The 26,567-nt window shown below is 42.9% G+C and overlaps 2 protein-coding genes across 5 annotated transcripts in view; both read right to left on the bottom strand.

The window, feature by feature from the left end:
- renbp (renin binding protein) overlaps window positions 1-26,567 on the bottom strand; it is a 51,506-nt gene that overhangs the window by 7,913 nt on the left and 17,026 nt on the right. For 2 of the 4 annotated variants that reach the window (XM_089003300.1, XM_089003308.1), the window contains exons 3-6: window positions 26,427-26,502; window positions 26,273-26,348; window positions 23,776-23,954; window positions 12,010-12,237 (exon numbers count right to left, since the gene is read on the bottom strand). In XM_089003300.1, the coding sequence (XP_088859426.1) occupies window positions 12,010-12,237; window positions 23,776-23,954; window positions 26,273-26,348; window positions 26,427-26,502 (559 nt within the window). Of the gene's footprint in view, window positions 1-6,551; window positions 10,916-12,009; window positions 12,238-23,775; window positions 23,955-26,272; window positions 26,349-26,426; window positions 26,503-26,567 lie in introns of those variants that run through there. The other 2 variants (XM_089003317.1, XR_016115865.1) reach the window with 2 other exon arrangements.
- LOC148903471 (general transcription factor II-I repeat domain-containing protein 2A-like) lies at window positions 1,924-5,336 on the bottom strand. The gene has a single exon (XM_089003285.1). It carries the CDS (start codon window positions 3,710-3,712, stop codon window positions 1,925-1,927), a length of 1,788 nt encoding a protein of 595 aa, XP_088859411.1. The 5' UTR covers window positions 3,713-5,336; the 3' UTR covers window position 1,924.

The following is a 26,567-nucleotide window of genomic DNA, read 5'->3' as shown; positions in this document are numbered from 1 at the left end:
ACATATTTCAACTTCCAAAAACAATGGGTGTAAACTCTGAAATACAATTGTTTTTGCATATTGGTAGTCATCAATAATGAAATGACCGTCCCATATGATTTTAATCACCTTGTCACTTTTTGACTCTGGCATAAATACAATAATCAGCTGGGTTTTGCTTGTAGTCATTATCAGTTAAATAATCATGTAAGATCTCGTTCCCGTTTCGGCCAGATTGTGACCGTAAAGTTGTGGCGTCACACGTGTGTATGATTTTGAAGTGCGCCTTTCAACACTTTCATGTCTTTCAATTCCTTGATCTCCTTGATGTGCGTCTCACCCTGACGCATAGCACACGCTTGAAAATTGTATAAAAGGAGCTGTCGCGGGACAGACAGATTGGGCAAACCACGGGGCAGAATCATCTCAGACTCACAGACTCAAAGAAACTTGCAAAGACCCGCACAGGCACGCCCGGCCCAAGCCGGGCGTCGGACGGACGTCACGGCACGACTCCACGCCACGATCAAGCTCTGCGCGTCACATGCCTGGGAGATCTGACAACGAACCTACTTACAAATAAAGAGAACCATCAAACTCTTTATTGGCGAGCTAGCCAGGAGGTTTTTTCCCTCCTCCTCAGCCCAATCAACTCTCCAAATGAAAAGAACCAGATTTCCCAGCCGCCCGTGAACCCGGCATTTTCACAGCAAGACCCCTCAAGCCGAGTTCTCGATGGGCCGCCACCACCCGTGGGCGTCTCGACCCCACCGTGAAACCTGCCGCACCCTGATGGCCGACACCGTCCAATTCGCCTGGCGACTCTGCAACTGGCTGCATCGTTTATGTCCACGCTCGGACATCGTATATGTCCACGATCGGACATCGTCGGACATCGCTTATGTCCACGATCGGACTTCGGGAAGACGCTTCATGGCCCGACTCGGCCGCCGACGTCAGCGTGCTTCCTCACCGTCCTGCAGAGCGCCAGGGCAGCGCGATCAACGCCACTGATGACCGGCCTGTCCGTGCCCGGCAGCATGACCAACTTCACGCTCCTTTGTCCTCACAATCCCTCATCGATCGACTCAAACTGGCAGTCGTAGAGCACTCTTTGCCATGCTCCCGTACAACGACTTCAGGCACCACGAAACTTCCTCGGCAACCACCCCACCGACGCCTGCCATGCCCGGTGACCATCATCTTGCCTGGCCTCACCATGTCGCAGAATGACTTTTGTTTTTATTTCTTTTTCTTTCCTTCATCACTTTCACTGACTTCGGATCCAGGAGGGGAGCCCTGTGGCGTCACACGTGTGTATGATTTTGAAGTGCGCCTTTCAACCCTTTCATGTCTTTCAATTCCTTGATCTCCTTGATGTGCGTCTCACCCTGACACATAGCACACGCTTGAAAATTGTATAAAAGGAGCTGTCGCGGGACAGAGAGATTGGGCAGAATCATCTCAGACTCATCTCGGACTCACAGACTCAAAAAGACTTGCAAAGACCCGCACAGGCACGCCCGGAAGCCGGACGGATGTCACGGCACGACTTGCTCGACTCCACGATCAAGTTTTCCACCTCATGTGCACATTCCACCATGATGTCCCTGATCCACTGGTGGAAAGACGCTTTGATCCTCTCCTCTTTCATCTAGAACTGCTTCATGTCATCACAAAGAGGGTACAGCAAGTCCTGAAGAATGAATGTCTCTCTGTGTCTTTGTTTGGTCATATTGTCTCTATGCTGTCATTATTTGTTATTTAGTTGTTTTTTTTGTTCTTTTGACTTCAAGACGGCGCCGCGAGAGTCGCTGTCTTTCCAGCAGCTCATGTATTATTTTTTTCTACTTTCATTCCTTTCATCACTTTGCTGCTGTGAAATGTAAATTTCTCCACTGTGAGACTAATAAAGGCATATCCAATCCAATCCAATGTTACCTCTTCAGTGAGAATAATCCAGTCTGTTCTGGGCTTGAACAAGGGCATTGAAATCTGGCGGAATGCCTGAAGTGGCTATCCGAAGGACAGCTGAGAGGTGGTCATCAGTCATAGAGGATCTGTGTTTGGATTTGTTGAACTTCATAACTGAGAATGTCTGTTCACAGTGATAGGTAGATCCAAAGAGGACTAGGATCCTCTGAGCATGCCTCCTCAGGTGTGGAAAATTCTCCTCTTTGAGGGCGGAGTAAAAGTCCAGCAGTGAGACTGACTTGAAGTGATCTGCCAGATCAATGAGTTCCATCTGAACTTCACTTGGTGCATCATCCACACTGCAGTTGAAGGGAGAAGAAACCATGTGCATTTCACTATCATGAGTTTTGAAATCTTGAAATCGCCTTGAAAACTCTGCATGCAATGCTTCTAACGTGGTTGAGTACTTTTGGAGGTGATCACCTGATCTTTTGGCTTCCTTAAGTGTTGGCAAGTGGGTCAGAATGTTGACCTTCACTTGGCTTGAGAGAAGCTGCAGTTTTCTCATGAAAGCCTTCACTGCACTGTACATCTCATGCACAAAAAGGCCCTTGCTCTGCATTTTGACATTTAGTTCGTTCATTAGTGCAGTCACATCCACAGCGAATCCGAGGTCTGCCAACCAGTCGTTATCTGAAAGTTCTGTGACATCATGACCTTTCTGAATACAGAACTCCAGAATCTGGTCTCTCAGGTCCCAGACACTTTTCAGAACCTTGCCAAGGCTGAGCCACCTAACAGTGCAGTGATAGCTTATGTCACCATGTTCAGCCTCATGTTCCTCCAACAAAGCAACAAACTGTCTGTGATTTAAAGCTCTCGCTCTGATGAAATTAACTATTTTAGTGACAGCATCAATGACATGTTTCATTTTTAACACTGTCTTACACAACACTTCCTGGTGTATGATACAATGCAAAAATGTCAATTTCTGATCAAGGTTCATTTCTGTCACTTTATCCTGCATTATCTTTAAAAGTCCAACATTTTTCCCGGTTAGATTTGGACAACCATCTGTTGTCGCACCTGCAAGCTTGTCCCATTTCAGTCCTAACATGGCCATACATGCATTTACCTCTCTGAACAAGTCATTACCAATGGTTGTCCCTTTTATTGACTGCATGGCTGCCAACTCCTCCGTGATTTGAAAGTCTGCGGTTATCCCACGTAAGAAGATGAGCAGCTGGGCGGTGTCACGTACATCGCAGCTCTCATCCAAAGCCAGAGAAAAAAAGTCAAAGTCGGCCGCTCTGTTCTTCAGCTGAAGCTCTAAATTTCCCGCGATGTCCTCAATCCGCCTCGTTACAGTGCGTTGGGAGAGTGAAACATTCTCAAACGCACCCTTTTTCTCCGGGCACATCAGCGCAGCAGAGTCCAATAAACACTCCTTAATAAACTCTCCGTCGGAAAATGCCCTACTTTTTCTGGCGATTTTCTGAGAAATGACATAACTTGTCCTGACGGCTGCATCTCTGGGAGTGTGAAGTTTAGTGAAACATCCTTGTTGGGTTTGTAGTTTTGCAAGCAATGCATCAGACACCCTTGCACGCTCTTCACCAGACAGATTTCTGTATTTATCTTCATGCTTGGTCGTGTAGTGGCGATTCAAATTATATTCTTTAAACACAGCAACCTGTGTACCACAGACTAAGCACACTGCTTTACCTTTAATTTCTGTAAAGAAATATTTGGCAGTCCATGTCTTGTTGAAAATACGGCATTCGTTATCAACTTTTCTTTTCTTGGGGTGTGCCGACATCTTGAGCCTTGAGGGTAACCTGGCGAACAGAATCGCCTTCACTCACTTCCGTGTATACACGTAAGACTCTCGCGTATATACACGTAAGACGTAGAGTCTACGTCGTGCATACGTAATGACCTAACGCTTTTCAAAATAAAAGTTAAATCATTTTTTTGTTTAATTTATGGCGTTTACGATTGGCCTCACGCGGGCCGGACAGGGACGTACAAAGGGCCGGATGTGGCCCGCGGGCCGTAATTTTCCCAGGTCTGGCATATACCCATTTACCCCCCACTGTTTTCTTGCCCGCTGGTTGGGTTGTCACAGTAAATGTGTTGTTGTCATTTAATGACTGAATTTCCTCACTCATGGCTTTTTCCCATTCTTGAGAAAGGGTTGATCTCATTGCCTGTGGATACGTTTGCAGAACACCACACACAGCTCTGTAACAGTAGTCTACTGTGGTGTGTGCCGCATCGTTATCGCTGTACTCAACCACAAAATCATCAAACTTTCTTACCAGTTACCAGTTATCATCTGATAGGGTGTTTGCCCTGTACGCCTGCTCAAGCATCTGTTCCGTACATGTGCGGGCATTTGTACTGCATAGTGCCAGAGCTCCCTTGGAAGCTTGCTTTCAACTAGCATACAATTTGCCATTTCAAGAAGATTACACCAGCCCCTCTCTGCTGTCCCGTTCTGGTGCGGTGACATCTCATGCCTGATTTTGTTTTGCCTCGTCAGTTTTTGAAAAATCACTGCTTGCGTATTCTGTTCCGCCATCTGACCTCAAACGCTTTACTGTCCCATATGGGGATACATCTGCGAGGAACTTTTCGGTCGCTATTACTGTGTCGTTTTTCTTCTTTAGAAAATAGACAAACATTGCACCGGAGTAATCGTCAGTAAATGATATTGCATATTCATGCCCATCAATATATTTGATGCGATAAGGCCTATAAGGTCAGTGTGTATCAACTCTGGAGGGTTCTTGGCTCTTGTATCAGGATCCCTACTTCTATTCTGAGTGAATTTCCCCTCAATACACACTTCACACTCTTGCTCAGGTTTACATGCTTTACCCTTAATCTGCATGCCCTTAACCACATTCTGCAATTTAAGAATATCATAATTGCAGTGGCCTAGTACCTCATGCCATTCCTGTATGTGACGACATGTATTACATTTGTCAATAGGCTCATTTTCAGTATGTAAATAGTACAACTTTCCATCCACATGTATATCATATTTTGTCCCACCTTTTGTAATCAGTGAATCTTTGCCTTCTTTAAATATCACTGTTGCCCCATTGGTGGGCGCCTTCTTTACAGAGAAAATGTCTTGGGGGTATGAAAGAATGTATAAAGCGTCTCTCAGCGTTGCTTTATGTGTATCAAAGACACCTCAGCATCTCCTCTTTTCTGTGCGACTCCTCTGCATTGCGTGCTGTTGGGGTAATTCGCTATACGAACATTTTTAAACATCGCTTTGTAATCTTTGTTTATGTTTTGGAATTTTTGATACGTAATATCCTGCCTTCCCTTACCTGATGTCACATCTACATTACGTCGCATCCTATCACGTCACACCCTGTGCGGCATATATAAATGCTCTCCCAGTTCTTCTCTCTCTCTCTCTCTCTCTCTCTCTCTCTCTCTCTCTCTCTCTCTCTCTCTCTCTCTCTCTCTCTCTCTCTCTCTCTCTCTCCATGACTCCTCCTGAGCCGACACCGCGATGTCTCCGCTCTCTTCAAGATTAAACCAACTTTCTGTTCAACACCTGGCTTCCTGATGATATAACCATCCTCTGCCATCAACGCCCGTAGAAGCAATGAATCGGGGACGAACGATCAAAATAAACCCATTATTATTGGTGCCGGAAGACTTCAGGACCTAGCTGATGGCTTCGAGAGGGGGGAAGGAGTGGGCCCTCCAGTTAACGAAGCTCTCTTTTTCTTTCGAGTGTTCGGAAAGAGTGGGCCGTCCCTCCCTTCTGGTGTCCGTCACTCAGGATTTTTTCACAGGTGAATGGCACCGCTAGCATGCAGCTATTTTGAATGAATGTATTGTGGAATTCTTCCGGCCAAAAGAATTCTAACTACGGTTAATCTGCGCATCGGCGAGCTTGAGGGCAGGTGAATGTGGTAAGGTAGACCAATTCTCGCCAAGCTCTGTGGGTGTAGACTTACTACGCTAGCCTCTTTAATGCTTGTACGGGTTAAGAGTCGGATTCCGTGCGCTCGGCGGACGATAGGGCTTAAGACTGAGACCCACGCGCAAGGGCTAGCGAAAAATGGATTTATTAATTTGGAGCCGGACGATTATGTATTCTTTTTTAGTTTAATTGCAGCTGCAATAGATCGTGGATTTTCCGTAACATTAATGCAATCAGCAACACTAGCGCATTGTCAGCATTGCTAGCTGATGCAGTACTACGGGGTTTCCCAGGGAAGCCCGTGGGGACAGAGAGGGGTTGGCTGAGGGGGGAGGGGGGGGCATTTGGAGGAGCCGTCTGTCCGTGACTTGTCTTTTGTCCGTTGTCTTGTGTCTTTTGTCTTCCCTTTTGTGCGTTTCATTGTGTGCTTTCGTGTATGTGTGTGCATTGTATTTGTGTATGTGCGTGCGTTGTGCGAGCTTTGCTAAAACGAAGGGGGGGTGGGCTGCCCAGAGAGAGCGGGTAGCCCAGTCCTTCCTCCTTCCTCCTCTGCCCGAAAGAGGGGGGGGGGGGTAAATTCACAGCCGCATTCTAGGATCGGCAAATTGATTTGTTCGCCGAATAGGTAAATAAAATGGAAATAAAATGAATAAGGTTTGCGTTAACATTCACAAATGTATTGTGCAAAAAACATTGTTCTTGCCGCATGTAATTCTGCCGCCCAGTTCTCTCTTCTTCACAGGACGAGAGACTGCCTTGTCATTACAAGAGGACTCGATGGGGGTGCCGTGCAGACGACTATCCTGTCTCATCGGGAAAGTTGCCCAACCATGCCGCCAGTTGGACTTCTTCATGAATGACATAACATTCATTTTTCCCATAGCACTTTGATGAATACTGTCCACTTGAAACAAAAAAAAAAACTAAATTAAATAGACAGGCAAATTAGACTGAGTAAAAAAATACAGTAAAGTCTCGTTATATCGATATTCTTGGGAGTCAGAAAAAATATCGACATAACCGGACTATCGATATATCCGAACCTGCGGGCATGTAATTTTCTCCTTGCGTTCATAGAAATTATATCGTAATAAGCGGTACTATCGATATAACCGATATCGATATAACGAGACTTTACTGTATATATATATATATATATATATATATATAAATAAGCCAACAAACAAATGAATAAACAGAAGCCGAACTTGAGTGAATTTGAAAGCAAAAGTAAAGTGTTTTTGTTAGATTGGATAAAGTGTTTTCACTAAGAGAATTGAACACCTTGAAGTCAGGATTCCAATGTTTTTGTCTGCGATCGGGACAAATAATTTTGAAATCCTAATTTGGGCGAATGCAAAATGATATGGAAATTGTATTAAATGACAGTTGCATTGGAAAAAGTGAATAAAATAGTAAATTAGACTAACATTAACATTTGTCTCGAATTGGATGGAATTGGCAAGGTAAATGTTGCTTGATTCGCTGGTGATTAATTACTTAAGAGATTCACCAGTTGATATCGTTGGACTTTTCATAAAATAAAAGTTTATAGATTTATTAAGATAATGATTGTGACATGATTATTACACTTGTTTTGACCTGACAATTGTCATTCCCCTGAAGTCACTGAACAGATGATTTGATTAATATATACCATGTACATATTTAATTTGATGACGATAACAAATTGGATAAGGTTGAGTTGCAAAATTTGATGACTTTTTTCATTATGCTTTTTATTTAGATCATGTGAACCGCAACAATTCGCAAACAGAGCTGGGATAGGGGTTGAGAAATTGTTAAATTTGCAGGACGAATTGATGAACTGTGAGATGCACAAGACATTTGCATCCACCCATCCTGTGATGTTCTAGGCGCAGACACTGCTGAATCACAGTTTTTGATTCTGCATTTTGATTCTTGATGTTTTTTGGAAACAAAATTTAATCCCTGTTTCAATTGTCATAGGAGATCCGACAAAGGAAAGCCGCAACGGCTGGTGTAATTCACTTACACATCTAGAGTTTGGCATACCCAATTAATGATTTGGGATCGATGACAAAGCCCTTATTGATAATAGTTTTGATTTCCAAGGGTGTAGACATTCAGAATGCTGTTAAAATATTTCTCATCCAACCATTTAACGAGCGACAAATTGTGACAATTGGGCTTGATCGAACGAAAGACATCCAACGTTGGAGGTGCGATGGCGGAGATCCAACGTTTATTAGGACAGCCGCAAATGCTAAATTATCTTCTGGCTGCCTTTGCGTACAGTGATGGCATTTGTCAGTTCAAAAGTAGTTTATAGTTACGACTAAAAAGGCATGGTAACCTGTCGAGACTGATTTGATTACGAATTATTATTATTATGAATTAAATGCAGTGCACATTAAAGTAATTGACTACAGTGCACATTAAAGGAATTTCTCGCCGTTAAGAATGAAATTGATGGATAAGTTGAGTGGGGGCCAGTGTCAGTAAGAGATTCAGGCGGAATCAAATATATTGTATAGCGCTTCCACGCTAACAAGCTTCTTTCAGAATTGGGAGAAGGAGGTTCTTCAGAAGGGGAGAACTCCTGGTGCATCCGTGCCAGGGTGACCGGAGATGAAGCTGGGTTGCGCGGATGGATGTCCTATGCAGAAGCGAAACTGACTGTCAACTGGTGCCCTACAACTGAATGACAAAAGGCGAGTATGATGACCATTTACGCAGATTGCCATAATGTTGCTGACCATCTCAACTTGTGCTGAAGAATTGTGGAAGGCTGTCCTCCACCCGAACAATGTGGAGACATGCAAATGTCTACCCCACGAAAAATTTGCAGATATGATTTGCTTGGGTGCCAGCAGATGAGTAACAGCAGGAGAAGCTGTGTTATGCGTCCAAAGTTTACGTGGTACAGGCCACATGAATTGGTTCCCATTCGGGTGTTGAGAGACATGCCAAGATTTGGCCTCCAAAATTTTGGAACAATGATTGACAAATGGTTTTATACAAATTGATAATCTGTGCAATGTCAAGGATGGATCGTATTTTCTGCGCAAACACGTTCCCAGTTGGCAAATTGAGAATTCATGTCTCAACAGGGGGGAGTGACGATAGCTCAGATCATCGTTACCAAAATCTTCACAATGAGTGATGTTGGCTGCAACGTCATTCCCCAAGAAAGTCGTGCCCTCCAGAAATGCAGACTCACTAACCACTAACAATAAATGGCTGCCATTTCTGTGAGAGAATGCATTGCAGAGCCTAAACGATGAGACATACTTCGATAGGGAAAGAAACGTCAAGAAAGTGTGATGTGTACAATGAAACCATCCTTTCGACATGTGACCTGGCACAAGTCTTCTTTTGTTCTTCACAGGACGGAGCTGCGGTCTGAAGAGAATGACGTGGACCACACCAACGTGGGATGGACCGGTTGCGGAGCTGTTAGCCGTCTTAGCAGCGACAAGCTTCATCTGGATTTGCGAGGACATCGTTCGTCAAGAAGATTCCCGATGCACGTCACTGAAGCCGCGTCGACAGATCACACCCTCTTTCCCAGTCACCAGCTCATCCGTATCACACCCTGGGGCCTGCTTGCGACAATTGCTACAAAGTATTTAGTTCCTCCTCGTCGTCCTGGTGATCATGATGCCATGAAGATTTGAATGTTGTAGCGAATGACATCAGAATCAGAATCAGAATCAGAATCATCTTTATTGCCAAGTATGTAGAACACACAAGGAATTGGTTTCCGGTAGAACACGCTGCACTAGTATCGTTGTCAAAAAAACTGCTAAGTGGCACTATACAGTTCCATTTTGGCTACTGTTGAAAGAGTTCAAAGAGTTAATGGCTTGGGGGAAGAAGCTGTTTAAATGTCTGCTGGATTTGGTGCGCATGGATCGGTAGCGCCTGCCTGAGGGGAGTAGCTGGAAAAGGTGGTGGGCAGGGTGCGGAGGGTCCAGTAGGATTTTCCGCGGCCTAGTTTGGATTCTTGCAGTGTGCAAGTCCTCGAGAGTGGGTAGGGCGGTGCCAATGATTTTTTCCGCCGTCCTAACTGTCCGTTGAAGTCGGATTTTGTCCATTTTTGTGGCGGCCCCGAACCAAACGGTGATGGAAGAACACAGGATGGATTCGATGACAGCCGTGTAGAAATGTTGCAGCACCTCCTGTGGCAGGCCATGCTTCTTTAGCAGCCTCAGGAAGTACATTCTCTGTTGGGCCTTTTTCAGGATAGAGTTGGTGTTGACCTCCCACTTCATGTCCTGGGAGACTGTGATTCCCAGGAACTTGAAGGTCTCAACGGTTGACACCAGGCAGTTGGATAGTGTGAGGGGTAGCTGTGGTGATGGATGTTTCCTGAAGTCCACCATCATCTCAACTGTCTTGAGCGTGTTCAGCTCCAGGTTGTGACGGCTGCACCAGAGCTCCAGCTGCTCCACTTGTTGTCGGTACGCAGACTCGTCGCCGTCTTTGATGAGACCGATGACCGTGGTGTCGTCTGCGAACTTTATGAATTTGACAGCTGGGTGCGTTGAGGTGCAGTCGTTCGTGTAGAGAGAGAAGAGCAATGGAGAGAGGACGCATCCCTGCGGGGCTCCAGTGCTCGTGGTTCGTGTTGTGGATGATATATTTCCCAGTCTGACCTGTTGTGTCCGTCCTGTCAGGAAGCTGAGGGTCCACTGGCAGATCGTGGGGGACACACCAAGCTGGAGAAGTTTGGGGATGAGGAGTTCTGGGATGATGGTATTGAACGCAGAGCTGTAGTCCACAAACAGGATCCTTGCGTAGGTTCCTGTGTTGTCAAGGTGGTCGAGGATGTGATGCAGTCCAATGTTGACTGCATCCTCCACAGACCTGTTTGCCCGGTAGTCAAACTGAAGAGGATCTAGCAGAGGTCCGGTGATGTTCTTTAGGTGGTTCAGCACGAGGCGTTCAAAGGACTTCATGACCACAGACGTCAGAGCAACAGGTCTATAGTCGTTCAATCCCGAGGGTGCTGGTTTCTTTGGAACTGGGACGATAGTAGACTGTTTGAAGCAGGATGGGACTTCACACTGCTCCAGGGATCTGTTGAAGACATGACTTTAATTTGAAATTGTTTCCATTGTGATTGTTCTACTTTGTGATTTTCTTTTCTCTTTCTTCTTTCTGTTCACCTCCACCGATGTTAGATATGTTCATCAGGGGGGAGAAGTTGGGGTAATTCGCTATGTAAACATCTTTAAACATCGCTTTGTAATCTTTGTTTACGTTTTGGACTTCCTGATACGTCATATGCTGCCTTCCCTTACGTCACATCCTATCGCGTCACACCCTGTGCGCCATATATAAATCTGGGCCTTTTCATTCAGAGAGTTGATTGGGCTGGCTGGTTCGCCAATCAAGAGTTTGGTGTTTCTCTTATTTGTAGAATGGTAGTCGAAAGTAGGTTCGTTGTCAAATCTCTTGAATGGTGGTTGTCAAATCTCCCAGGGAAGATGAGACGCAGATGTCTCGCAGAGCTTGATCGTGGCATGGAGTCGAGCAAGTCGTGCTGTGAAACTCGATGCTGAGTGGGTCTCTGCGAGCTTCGTGTCTGTCTGGATCCGAGATGATTCTCATCTGCTGTCCCGCGACGGCTGCGCATTTATACTTTCCAAGCGTGGGAAATGTGTCAGGCTGAGAATCACATCAAAGCCACGGTGCGCACCAGTGCCGCAACAGCAGTTTTGGGCAACTTTAAGTCATTTTTATTGGTGTTTTGCATTTGACTAAAAATATCAGCCTGCATGTTTTGGGTATTTTAGATGCTATAAAACGTTTTTCTGATGTCAGTTAAGAAACAAAAAAATTGTGTCAGTTGTCCTTTAAAATGATTAAACAATATAAACAAACGCAAGCCAAGCTAACATTGAACATTTACTTGTTTGATAACATTTGTTTTTCAGAAACGTCATAATACAATTCCATTCTAAAGTCATTCATAACTGTCGACAAAACTAGCAAATGAGGATTTTCAAATGACTTGCATGATACGATAGTATACAGGACACAAGGTGCGATTAAATTAGATCTTATTCATGTATTTTGTTTTTCTACTTTCATTCCTTTCACTTTGCTGCTGTGAAATGTAAATTTCTCCACTGGGAGACTAATAAAGGCAAATCCAATCCAATCCAAACCTGGACATGTTGAAGAATCTGCTGCACACACCAGCTGCTCAACTTTTTGTAGTTCAGCACTGATTCCTGACCACGGCCTTCAGTGAGTTGTTGCACAAGACACATCAGCATCATTGGAACTGCCATGCTGTTGGTGTTTGTATCACCGGGTAGAATGGGTCGGCCCAAACCTGTTGGGTCAACCTGAACCCAGAATATGAGTTGCGCCAACATCTGTTCAGCCTCTAGCTGGGAACAAGAAAAGCAGTCAAATGTTATGTTAGTTACCTCCTCGAGGCTTTTGCAAATAGCATTTCTGCTATCTTAAAATATATACAGTATTTTTGAATGAAAACTGGGAAACCCACTGATACTTTCCTAATATCCAGTTGCAAATAAGCACAGGAATGTAAAATACACCCTCTCAAGTTATATTTCCCCTGAGCGCCTCAGCCTAGTTCATCATGGAACGGTCAACACTGATGTTTATTTCTATTTCCATGACATGGTGTTTAGGCTGATAGATTGGTCACTATTTACACACACCTGGCTACATCTTTGAGAAAGAAGGAATCATAATTTCAAAAACAGAGAAAGTGATGTCATAATTTGGTTTCCATGGTTGCTTAAAGGACAACCGATGTCTCCGGACAAGTTGTGTCCATAATTTGTAAAATGGCTTCAAATGACTTCTACTGGGCGTATTTTAATAAGATTCCACCGCATATAGCTATATTTTACGTTTTTAAGACTCGCGCTGATCATTCAGGAAGTCTTTTTTTTTTTTTTTTTCAAATAGCATGCAAACATACAGCAACAGAAACAAACAACACTGCAAACAAAACACAACAAAAGTAAACAAAACAATTGGTTTTGAATAGCTCGTGGAGCTTCTAGAAGTAAATCTGAGGTGTGTCTCAGAAAATCTTTCTGCATACTTGATATTTTCCAAATAGTTGGCAACATACATTAGGTGACATAATCGCGTACGAGACAGTACCTGATCGCACAGGAAATAGGAGTTCCTGACAGATAATCATTATACAAAAAGAAAAAAGAGGAGAGAAGAAGAAAATAGAGAAGAGAGAGGGGGGAGTGGGTGCCAGGGGTTTTAACATTTCATCGAGTCTGCACAACATAGTGAAATTGACAAAAAAGAGAGGGGGGGAACACCAGATAAATCGGCAAGCACATCATCCTATGCCATATTTCATCAACAAATCATGTGTTTTGATAGCGTTTGGGTCGGCAGATGGTTGAATTGTTTTCTGATATAGTTTCATTTCATTTTGAAATATTACAAATAGGGGTTTCCTCCCACAAAATTTAGATTTATGAATATGATGTTTGGCAAGAAAAACTAATACATTAATAATAAAATATTTATCGTTGGTCTTGTTGTAATATCCAAACAGCATGTCTTTGTAATGAAATATGAACGGATAAGTGATTTTACATTGAACATATTTGACAAAGTGTTTCCAGAAGAGAGTAGTTTCGGGACAAGCCCAGAAGAGGTGAGTTGCAATTTTAGGCTCAGCTTCACAAAATGTACAAGATATATCCTGTAAGGACCGTATCTTATGTTTAACAGGATAGCAACGGTGCAAAAGTTTGTAGGTTATTTCTCTTTGTTTGTTTGAGATGAAAAATTTATATGGGAGGTTCCAAACCTTTTCCCATGGGATATTTGGGACATACGTTCTCCAGTGATGAACAACGTAGGGAACCGTCACAAAAGATTTTTGAAACAAATGTCGAATTGCACGGTTCCGCTTTCGAGCAATTGATGAGAAACAGAGTTTCCCCAGGGCAGTTTCTGTCACTGGAATTGGCGGTGGTCTGTCGGGAGTAGCGGGGTGACCCTTGAACAGGCTTATGATACCACTTGGGATGGCATCCATAATGATGGCAAAGTCCTTGGGGGTCACAGGGATTTGATGCGTATTGAGAAACTCAGCATAGTTCATTAAAACATTGTTTGTGTTAAAAAGTTGCTTTACATAAATGATACCCAAGTCAATCCATCTCGACAAAAACAGTGATTTGTTTTTGTACAAAATGACAGTTGTTCCAGATCATACATGAATGCGGAGAGAAAGAATGGTTATACATTAGGCACCAGGCTAATAAAACTTGTTTATGGAATTTTGATAGGTTAACAGGCAATTTTTCAACCTTATAATTACATTTCAGCAAGAAAGACAGACCACCAAATCGGGAAAACATGGATTTTGGAATGAAATTCCAGATTGCATCAGGGCTACACAGATAATTACGCAGCCAGTTAATCTTAAACGTATAGTTTAGAGAAGTAAAGTCCAAAAAAATTTAGGCCTCCTTCCTTTAACGTCCTGGATATGACTGAGTTTCTTATATAATGAGTTTTATTTTTCCATACAAAGTTATACATTATTTTGTCCATTGTCTTACATGCACTTGGATCCACATTTAAAGCCATTGTAGGATATACAAACCGAGCGATTCCCTCACTTTTTGCTAGCAGTATTCTTCCGTTTAATGATAGATCCCTTTGTAACCAGTGATTAAAGCGCTTCTTGGTTTTATCAATTATTGGATCGAGGTTCAGATGACAACGCTCTTCGTCGTCTTTGGCTATGACAACACCTAGGTACGTCACTTGATTTTTAACAGGTATGTTGTAAAGCAGGGGTCGGGAACCTATGGCTCGCGAGCCACATATGCCTCGTTTGATGATTGCATATGGCTCGCCGATAAATATTACATCGTTGGAGTCCAAGATGGCGCCCGAGTAGGCAGCCGTCAGCAAGTGCTCTGATGAGCCTTGCTTTTTTTGTTGTTTTTGTCTTGTTTTTGTGTTTTCTTTTGTCACTTTGTGTTGTTGTGCGTCGTGTGGAACGGATACGGATTGTTTTTCAGCATTTTTGACCACGACATTCATCAAGGAGGAGACTGTGCTGAGCGGTTGCGCCTTTTCGGCAGCATGAATATGCCAGTACTGTTTTTGAAAGGGCGGAATGTCGGTGCCATTCGACTATCATCGCTGGACAGCTCTGGGGCCATTGTGCTTTTTTGCGCCTGTAATGGGCAACATCTTCACAGCCCCGCTTTGTTTAGTGGAAGGTCGGCGCTGTTGGACAGTCTGCGGCTGGATGGATACATGGCTTGAGGAGCCCGCAATAAGAAGGAAGGAGCGTCAGCGCAGAACGCCGATGCGTATATGGAACTGTCACGGGATGGAATTGAAGCTGATTTATGGGGGACAGGAGATGTGAGTCAATCTCTTTTCGTCAATGGATGCTACAGCTGCATGTTTGTTTTCAACATTTAGCTTGTAGTCGACGTGCACATTCCACCATGATATCCCTGATCCACTGGTGAAGAGACGCTTTGATCCTCTCCTCTTTCATCTGGAACTGCTTTATGTAACAAAGAGGGCACAGAAAGTGCTTAAGAATGAATGTCTCTCCGTGTCTTTGTGTTGTCATGTTATTTGTTATTTAGTTTTTTTGTTCGTTTGACTTCAAGACGGCGCCGCGACAGTGGCTGCCTTTCCAGCAGCTCCTGTGTTTTGCTTTTCTACTTTCATTTCTTTCATAACTCTGCTGCTGTGAAATGTAAATTTCTCCACTGCGAGACTAATAAAGGCAAATCCAATCCAATCCAATCCATATTATAATACATATTGTCGTTTTTTTTCGTCGTTCATTTCCCGTTGGGGCTGCAGTTGGCGGAAAGCGCAATTTTGATTGGATGACACTGACCCAGAATGGCCGAAAGCGCCATGTTGATTGGATGATATTGGCCATCATGTTGAAAAAGGTAAACGGCCCTTTAAATGAGCCCAAGTTGTGCACTTCAGCCTGAATGCACCGGAGCATAAGAGGAGAGAAAATGTTCTGATTCTAATTTGCAATGAAACAATACCATCGATGAAACAGTCGAATGTCAGTGACATTTTAACAAGCCCCATGTTAACGTTAACATCGACATACTTCTGCGAGAAGTAGATTGCAGATAGCAAGTGTGGAAGCTTATGAGCCGTGTGCAGGCTAGTTAGCAGTAACTTCGCCTCTAGACCGGCAAATTGAATTTCATTCCGATGGTTTTCCTGGATTTTTACCAAACACGAGGAACGGAAAACCATCCATGTTAACGGTGAGTACTATCACAAAGTTATTTTAAATAATACATTCTGATATTTTGTTGAAAAGTGGCCGCGCGTGCGCGTGTGTGTGTGCGCGCGCGCACACACGAGCGTTTGTATATGCGCATGTGCGCGCACGCAAGCGTTTGTATGTGCGCGCGCGCGCGTGGCTCTCGCTGAAAAACATTTCTAAATACTTTTATGGCTCTCTTAGTCAAAAAGGTTCCCGACCGCTGTTGTATAGCATAGACTCATTACATGATTTCACAGCTAACAACTCACATTTATTTATATTAAGCGAAAGACCTGACGCTTTGGAAAACTCTTTAACCAGAGCTATGGCCTTTGGAATTTGCTCAGAATTTTTCAGGAAGAGTGTGGTGTCATCTGCCACCTGGCTAATCACAACCTGCCTGCCCGCTACTTCAATACCTTGGACCTCGCTTTCAGTGACCAACAGTGATAAGATTTGTGCTGAAAGTAAGAATAAATAGGGAGAAATGGGACAACCTTGACGGATGCCACGGGAGACGTTGAAGCGAGGGGACGTACCATATTTAAGCAGTATTGAGGAGTTGCAGTTGGTGTACAGCAGGGGTGTCAAAGTCATTTTTTGCCGCGGGCCACATTGTAGTTATGTTTTCATCTCGAGGGCCGTTATGAATATGGGGAACCCATTAGAATGTTTAAATCCCTTCAAATATTACATATAGAGCACACAGCAAATTAATGAGTAACTCGTTTTCAAATCTGAAGTCAAGAATAATGACTTTTATTGTGGTTGACATCCAAAAATATGAAATTTTGGCTCAGATTTTAGCAATCATCATGGAATTTAACAAGTTTGATTTGCTTTCGCGGGCCGAAAAAAATGATGTGGCGGGCCGGATTTGGCCCGCGGGCCTTGACTTTGACACCTGTGGTGTACAGCGTCTTAACAGCCTGAGTAAAGTAGTTTCCAAAACCAAACTTATTAAGTGATTGAAAAATAAAACGGTGTTCCAAAGTGTCAAAAGCTTTGTAAAAATCGAGAAATAAAATAAAATAAAACTATTGTGGTTAATAAGTTCCTGATAATCAAGAATATCCAATACAAGACGAACATTATTGGCAATGTGTCTTTTACTCAAGAAGCCTGACTGTGTTTCACTAATTATATGCGGTAAGGATTTTCTAATTCGGTTTGCAAGGATGGAGGCTAAAATTTTATAGTCTGTATTTAATAGGCAGATGGGGCGCCAGTTTTCAAGAGATGATGTGTCTTTTTTTGGTTTTGGAATGAGCGATATAAGACCTTAAGAGAGTGAACATTGAGCAGGAAAGGAGCCAAAGGGTCAGAAAACGTTTTATACAATTCTGAAGTAAGCCCATCATTTCCAGGAGATTTATTCATCTTGAGCTTCTTAATTGCATCCTGCACTTCAATTAGATTGATTGGTTGATCGCATCGTTTTTTCTCATTAATGCTAATAGTTTTATTGGACGTAATGGATTCTAAGATTGACACTGGCTCTGCTTGCATATGGTTGGAAGTACATAGGTTACCATAGAATTTTGAGCAGAAAGAGGAGATTTTGTGGTAGTCTGAAACAATTTTGTTATAATTTTTTAATGTGTCAATGGTTTGTTTTTTAGATTTACATTTTTCCAAGTTAAAGAAGTACGATGAGCATTTTTCTCCTTCTTCCAGCCAACGCCTCCTGGATCTGATAAATGCGCCCTCTGCTTTTCGTCTATATATACCATCAAGTTTATCTTGGTAGTCTGATAACTTGGCGTGATCATCCTCAGATAGGGTTGCTGATTGACTGGAAAGAGACATTATTTGAGCACATAAATTGTCCTCTTCCGCTCCTCTGTGTTTCACTAAATTGCTGCTATATTTCCTCATATATTTACCGATTTCGTATTTTAGAAGTTCCCATTGGAGGCTGAAAGAGTTTTGAAGAAGGGCTGTGTCCCAATGAGACTTTATTAACCTGTTTATATTTTCCTTTACCTCATCATGGGCTAACAAACTATTGTTCAGCTTCCAACATAAAGCCTTTGGAATATTCATAACTGGTGTCAAGGTTACCCTAAGTGTGATTATTTTATGATCAGACAGTGGTGCTGGGTGGTAGTCTACTTCAACGAGGTCCGCAGAGATTGTTTTAGATATCAACCAGTAATCCAGTCTAGATTGTTTTGAAAGGTCCTTAGAGTTCCAAGTATATGTTTTTAGAGAGGGAAACTTTTCTCTGAAAACATCATATAGGTTGTATTTCTCCATGAAGGTGATGAGGTATAGATTAGAGACTGCTTGACTTGGTGGTGGAAGTCGATCTAGTTTGTTATTCATAACTACATTAAAATCACCACCCAGAATTAAATAGGCAGTTGGATATTTGTTTAACCAGTACTCAACTTTTTTATCAATTTCTTCTAACAATAATATATTTTTAGGACGTGAATTGTACCCATATATATTCATCATAATAACATTTTTATCAGAGATTGCCAACATAAGTATGATATAGTGACCTTCCGGGTCACTGTCATGACAAATAATTTCCCCAGAGAAATTTTCTTTTAGAACTGTGACACCGGCTGCTTTTTCCGACCTGTGTGCTCCCCATAAGTCTCTTCCCCATTGACTTTTCCAGAGACTGACGTCATTTGTTGTACTATGAGTTTCTTGCAAAAACAAGAAATCACACTTAAATTTTCTGAGAAACAAAAATACAGCTTTGCCTTTCAAGGAGTTCCTTAAACCCCTGGCATTTAGGGAGAGAAGGGAAAGGGACATAGGGATGAGAACAGTAAGAAATAGACAAGGAAAATAGAATAAGTGAAAAATTAAGCGAGGAAAAGTAAAATATAAAAGAAATTACAATATTTTTTTTTAATAAGAACTAAATATAGAAAACTCAAACAGCAATCCACGGGATCACTTCAAAAACAAAGTGCTCACACCAAAGGTTTGGTGAAGCACAGTCTCTATTGAAAAAGAAATTGAGACTAAGGACTGCTGAATAACCAAAAGTAGTACATTTAAACATAATAAGCCTATAATGTATGATGCGTATCATAACGTGTAGAATATTCAATTTCTATTTCGAGAGCAACTGCTTTATTAATTATTTATTATTCTTTTAATACTATTAGCTTAACAGCCTGGTAAATCAAAAATTATTTACAGGTATTGGAGGATACTTAGAGGTTAAGTCAGTCAGAAGCTCCTAAATATCAAGGAGGTAAGATCTCAACCCCATCCACAAAGGCACGGCCTCCCACAAAATGGGCCTGATTATGTTCCTCTCTGGCCTTGTCCACTTGGGGCCACAACAGACGCCTCCTCTCACGTACCTCTGGTGGGAAGTCAAGGGACAGCCGAAGACCTTTAGCCTGGAGGAAGGAGTTACCCGCTTTCGCTTCTGCCCAGATGGCTTCTTTGTGGATCCTGAAGGCAAACTGGATCATTATAGGGCGACTCCTGGAGCTGTCTGGGCGTCTCGGGCCGAGGCGATGGATGGTGTCCACCACACCAGGGATCTTGTCCTTGGCCTCAGGCAGCACACCCTGAAGTACTTGTATGGTCTCCTGGCGGATATTCTGCTGGTTGTTTTCTTCCAATCCATGGAGGATAAGATTCCAACGTCAATGATAGGTCTCCCACTTGGAAATGCGGTTTATCATGTCTTTGTTTAAACTGCATGGGTGAGACTCCAGTTTTCCCAATCTATCCTTTATTGCAACCGTTTCTGCGTGCATCTGGTCCAGAGAAACTTTCAAGCCATTTATTTGTTTTGTATTTTCTTTACTCTCTGCTTGTACTTTTGCAATAGTCACTGAGTTCATCTTAATCATAGCCTCTAGGGCAGGGGTCGGGAACCTTTTTGACTAAGAGAGCCATAAAAGTAAAATATTTAGAAATGTTTTTCAGCGAGAGACACACGCACGCGCGCGCGCGCACACATACAAACGCTCGCGTGCGCGCGCACACACACGCACACGCGCGGCCACTTTCCAACAAAATATCAGAATGTATTATTTAAAATAACTTTGTGATAGTACTCACCGTTAACATGGATGGTTTTCCGTTCCTCGTGTTTGGTAAAAATCCAGGAAAACGATCCGAATGAAATTCAATTTGCCGGTCCAGAGGCGAAGTTACTGCTAGCTAGCCTGCACACGGCTCATAAGCTTCCACACTTGCTATCTGCAATCTACTACGTTAACATGGGGCTTGTTAAAATGTCACTGACATTCGACTGTTTCATCGATGGTATTGTTTCATTGCAAATTAGAATCAGAACATTTTCTCTCCTCTAATGCTCCAGTGCTTTCACGCTGAAGTGCACTAGTTGGGCGTGAAGTGCACTAGTTGGGCGTTTACCTGTTTCAACATGACGACCACTATCATCCAATCAACATGGCGCTTTCGGCCATTCTAGGTCAGTGTCATCCAATCAAAATGGCGCTTTCCGCCAACTGCAGCCCCAACGGGAAATGAACGACGAAAAAAACGACAATATGTATTATAATATGCAATATTTATCGGCGAGCCATATGCAATCATCAAAAGAGCCATATATGGCTCGCGAGCCATAGGTTCCCGACCGCTGCTCTAGGGCATCAGCTCTTGTGTTCATTAGTTGCCGCAGAGACTCAAATTCAGCGAGCAGAATTGCCATGAGGTCTTGAGAATCAGAATCAGAATCATCTTTATTGCCAAGTATGTAGAACCTCGGATATTGCGAGCTATTTTGGCTGCTGGTGAAGTAGGGGAGGAAACTGTGGTAGAGGTAGCCGCAGGAGAGAGTGGAAGCGGAGGGAACAAATCTCCCACCACATTCTCATTGGAAGCCACAGTAGGTTCACCCCCCAGGTAATCGTGCATATTAGCAACAATCATGGCGTGACTTTCTTTTGGATGACATAAAGGAGGCAAAGAAACAGTATTTTCACTTTCACATCCTGCGGCCCGGTAGTTGAGTGGTTAGCACACCGGCTTCACAGTGCAGAGGTCACCGGTTCGCATCCCGGTCCGGCCTTCCTGTGTGGAGTTTGCACATGCATGGCAGGCAGATTGACCACTCCAAATTGTCGCTAGGTGTGAGTGTGAGAGTGACTGTTGTATGTCTTTGTGTGCCCTGCGATTGGCTGGCAACCAATTCAGGGTGTCCCCCGCCTTGTGCCCAAAGACAGCTGAGATAGGCTCCAGCAACCCCCGCGACCCTAATGAGGAATAAGCAGTACGGAAAATGAGATGAGAGATGAGATGAGACATCCTGTAGTAGCAGCATTAATGGGTACAGGGCTGACGTTAGCTTTGGTGTTAGCATCTGTAGCCCTGCCTTTTCTTTTAGTCATTGTAGATCTTATCTGGTCTCAGATCAAGCAGAGACGATTAGACGTTATCTTGCAGTTGCTCACATGTATTCAGGGCTCATTTGGTGTTCAGCAGTCCTAATGAAAGGAAGCACTCAGGAGTGCATGTCCTCCTCCGTCGCACGTGTGAGCTACACGTCCTCGGAAGTCTTGTGTTTGTGTTTGAGTTGGTGATGAGTCTGTACGTGACGTCAGAAAAGGACCGCCTCCACACCGTAAAAAAGACGCATTGTAGCGTCTTTCCATCACGTCAATGTATTTTGCTGTACTATTTTTTTTAAACCATGTCTAACACCCAAAAGCTGCCAGCAGAGGGAGGCAAACTCCATGGAAAGATAGTATCAGCCTGTGGAAACGAGCTGATTCATTCCTCACCGGAGCTGGTCGCCATTTTTCTGCCTCTTCTTGGGTGAGACATTCCCACCCGCCCGTTTGCCTCAAAATGGCCCAAATAAATTCTTTAATCGATTGCAAACATGTATGCTTTGCTCATCAGGACTATTTGAATCATATTCATAACTGGATGTGTAACAAGAAAGCATGTTCTCCGAATCTGAAGCCATTGTTTTGATTCACAAGCAATGCAAGACGTCTTGGCGTGACATCACGTAAGGGGGGCGGGACTTTCTGAAAATGCCCAATTCGCAGCTCAATTTTTTGCAGATTTTGGACACTTTAAGTCACTTTAAGTTTCCTAACTGACATCAGAAAAACGTTTTATAGCATCTAAAATACCCAAAACATGCAGGCTGATATTTTTAGTCAAATGAAAAATACCAATAAAAATGACTTAAAGTGTCCCAAAACTACTTCAAAATGACCTCAGAAAGTTTCAGTTTCAGAAGGTACCGCCGCTTTGTTCGTGACGTCACGCCAGGACGTCGTGCCTTACTCTAGAATCAAAACAATGGCTTCAGATTTGGAAAAGATGCTTTGTTACTCATCCAGTTATGAATATAATTCAAATAGTTCTGAAGAGGAAAGCATAAATGTTTGCAATCGATTAAAGAAGTACTTCCGTATCAATTGAGCCGTCAGGACTCCAATATAGCGTCCCGGAAAATGCACAAGATAGCGCCCAAGCTCCGTTGGAAATGGGCTGATTTGTCTGCCGGGAATTTGTGTCAACTCATATCAAATAGTATTCTTGGTGCAACACACAATGATTCACCATCACGTTATTTATTTGTTTTCCTTCTAATTTCGCCATCAACACGGATCAACACGAAGTTTTCAGACCATACAAAGTACCCAAAATGCATTGTGTGTCGCTTTCTCGGTCAGGGGCGTTCCAGACGTGACGTCAGGTCAGGCATCGTCATCAACTCGAAAACAAGACTTCCTGAATATTCAGCGACAGTCTTAAAACGTAAAATATAGCTATATGTGGTGGAATCTTTGTAAAAGACGCTCAGTAGAAGTCATTTGAAGTGATTTTACAAATTATGGACACAACTTGTCAGGAGGCATCGGTTGTCCTTTAAGGGACATGTTTGTTTAACTTAATTGATGATGGCGGCAGTAAAATGTATACAGAGGTACAAATACACATTTGATCAATAAAATCAAAAACATTAAGTATCCCTGCTATAAAACAAAACTAAACAAAAATACATAAAAAACCAGCAAGACCACCCTTGGTTTCACACAGTGAAATCTCAGTTGAATTCATTCAATAAAAAGACAGTTATCTGTCTGTTTCTTCGCATAAAGAAAAAATGCACACGCACAGTATACAGTACAGGAAAATAGAAATGAATGAAAGATCCAAATAATTCGAATATAATACTCTTAACTCATTCACTGCCATTCACAGATTTATTTGGGAATTGAAAATATCACAGAGCGCCATTCACGAATGTGTTTTTATAATAATAATACATTTTATTTATAAGCACCTTTCAAAACTCTCAAGGACATTTGCCGAAAACGCACTGGCCATGCCCTCTGTCAATGTGTTTTTTCCTTCCACAAAGGGAAAGCATTTCCCTTTTTCCATGTTAGCATTTTGTTCCAGTTTCAGTTGTTGTTAAAGTGCTGTATAAACCAATATGTATGTATTGCATTGTATTTTGGACACCCACCCTCATTTAAACCTCATATCACTCCAGACCCATATAATTTAAGAGGTTTCTTGTGCTGCATTGAATGTTTATGTAGTCCTAAAACTCAATATTCTGTGGGTCCTGGAATTCGAGTGACAATGACAAAAACCCTGGCACGGGAGTAGACAAATTTTTGCATGTCTGGCAGTGAATGAGTGAATGGTAATGTTGACTTTGTACCTGAATGTCCTTGTCACCGGTGACTCTGCTCAGCTCGTCTAAGGCCATGATGTAGAAACACTCACTGAATATGGTCCTCTGTACTTTCACTGGTTTACCATCTCGTGTTAGACAGAACGCACACTTCATCTGACCATTATCGCTGGAAACACGAGCAAACTTTCTAAGGAAAGTCCCTCCTGGAACGCAAGAGAAAAAAGAAATCAAACGCATCATCTTAAGTGGTTTCATCAGCCCGAACACATTGCAACTCACTGTAACGTGGTTAATGGGTCTATCGTGATCGTTCGTTCTTGGTTCATAACTTTTCAGGGTGTTGATGGCAGAGGATCGTTAAATCAGCAGGAAGCCAGGTGTTGGACAGAATAAGTTAGTCTAATCTTGTAGACAGCAGGGGCATCGCGGGGTGTCGGCCGAGGAGGAGGAAGGAAGAGAGAGAGAGAGAGAGAGAGAAGCGCGGACTGGGAGAGCATTTATATGATGGACAGGGTGCGACGCAATAGGATGTGACGTAATGGGATGTGACATCATGTAAAGGCAGGCAGGATGACGTATCAGGAAGTCCAAACCAAAACAAAATGATGCAAAAAGATGTTTAACGATGTTCGGCAGCGCAATCAACGTCACGGTCGCCGATGACCAGCCTGTACGTGCCCGACAGCATGACCAACACCACGCTCCCTCATTAATTCCCCTACTCGACCGACCCCAGCCGAACGACTCCGCGAGCACTCGTCGCCGTGCTCCCGTACAACGACTTCAGCCACCACCGAAACCTCCTTGGCCACCTCCCCACCGACGCCCGCCATGCCCGGTGACGACCGTCATTGTGCCTGGCCTCTCCGAATGACGTTTTTTTTAATTGTTTTTCATTTTTCCTTCATCGCCTTCACCGACTTTGGATCCAGGAGGGGAGCCCTGTGGCGGCACAGGTGCGCACCACGGCTTTGATGGGAATCTCAGCCTGACACTTTTCCCACGCTATATTATATACAGTATAAAGGAGCAGCCGTCGCGGGACAGCAGCAGAGAATATCTCAGACACAGACGCACACGCAACTCCCAGAGACGTGCTCAGCATCGGACGTAGTTTCACAGCACGACTTGCTCGACTCCACGCCACGATCAAGCTCTGCGAGACATCTGCATGTCACTTCCCTGGGAGATTTGACAACCACCATTCAACAAATAAAGAGATTTGACAAACTCTTTAAGGCCTCTGGCAATGTTTTTCCTTTCAACGAGGGGGCAGCATTTGCCTTTTGTACAGCTGCCCTCACTTGCACCTCATATTACTCCAGAGCCCTATAATTTTGGAATTAAATCTTTTTTTTCTGATGAGAGAAGAGAGCCTAGGTTTTTTTTATGCTGCATTGAATGTTTATGTAGCCCTAAAACTCAAAATACTGTGGGTCCTTGAATTTGAGTAAAAATGACAAAAACCCTGGCAATGGAGTGGACACATATTTTGGACATTATCTGGCAGTGAATGAGTTAACCACAGTAAGACATTGGAAGACAGGAAAGACAATCAGAATTTCGGAGAAAACGTGGCACAACTCTGACATTACCAAAGATTGGACATCTTATCCTGTGACTGTAAATTGTCCTTGAGAGTTTTGAAAGGTGCTTATAAATGAAATTTATTATTATTATTATTATTATTATTATTATTATTATTTATTATTATTATTATTATTATTATTATCCCTCCACAATATGAAAATATTTATTTGAGGTAAATTTATTTTTTATATGGCAAAAATCTGACATCATAACATGGGTGTATTTATATCATTTCTCCAACTGTGAGTGTGTGTGTCTCGACAGTACAAACAGAAGTGTGATTTTTACATCGATGACTTTACCATGTTTCACTTATTAAGCCATACTGAAACTGCAAATATAAGGTTTTGACACCAATGAGTCATGCTCAAAAGGGATCTTGCAGCGATGTCGCATTGACAATTTTCTTGTTTCAATTCCAGCAATCAACACTTGCACAACGTATCAGCAGATAGTCAACTCAACTTTATCGATACAGTAAGAACACTTTCACAACAGCAGAAGCTGGAACAAAAAGCACTTGATAAATTACTGACTATCAGTAACCAGCAGCACGATGAGAATGAAACATGTTCCTCACCATGTCGTGTGAATACATGCCTATTTTGCAATTGCGACCTTTGCTAAAACTATTCATGACTTTCTGGCTACATTGACCTAACAAGATCATCAGACAGTAGATTTGCCTTTCTAGCATCTTCTGCGACAGTTTCAAACTGTTGTGGTACAACCTCCACTGCACTTAGTGAATCACAACCAATCAATGGCACTATCAATCAATAATTGAATCATAACAACGCCAATAATTATACGTAGTCAGGTTGTGCAAATGCAAGAACCAAAACCAAGTCACAAGATAGTGGAAGGCTACACATACAGTCGTTGTGACATTTTAGATGTCAATTATTGTAAATCCATGTAGCGCACATACCTGCTTTGGCTGCATCAAGTATTTCAGGCCGGTGGAATCTATTCATTGTTCTGTACAAGCGACAGTACATCCACACCTGGGAAAGAATAACATTCGTCAAGGCGACAATGGAAATGTGTGGTACATGCTTGACAAATCCACGATGAAGGCTTACCTGTCTTCCCTGCAACCAGACATATTTCAGCTCATCATAAACCGCCCCGTTCTTTCCAATACAATTAAAAAAGCCCCTGAAATAAAAAACAAAAAGGACTGGCCGTAGCAATTTTTTTTAATCATCAATACACGGGTTAAT

The sequence above is a fragment of the Hippocampus bargibanti genome, linkage group LG01, assembly GCF_051943395.1.
Source record: "Hippocampus bargibanti isolate YZ-2025 linkage group LG01, ASM5194339v1, whole genome shotgun sequence".
Taxonomy (NCBI): Eukaryota; Metazoa; Chordata; class Actinopteri; order Syngnathiformes; family Syngnathidae; genus Hippocampus; species Hippocampus bargibanti.
This window is presented reverse-complemented; position numbering and strand designations above follow the sequence as displayed.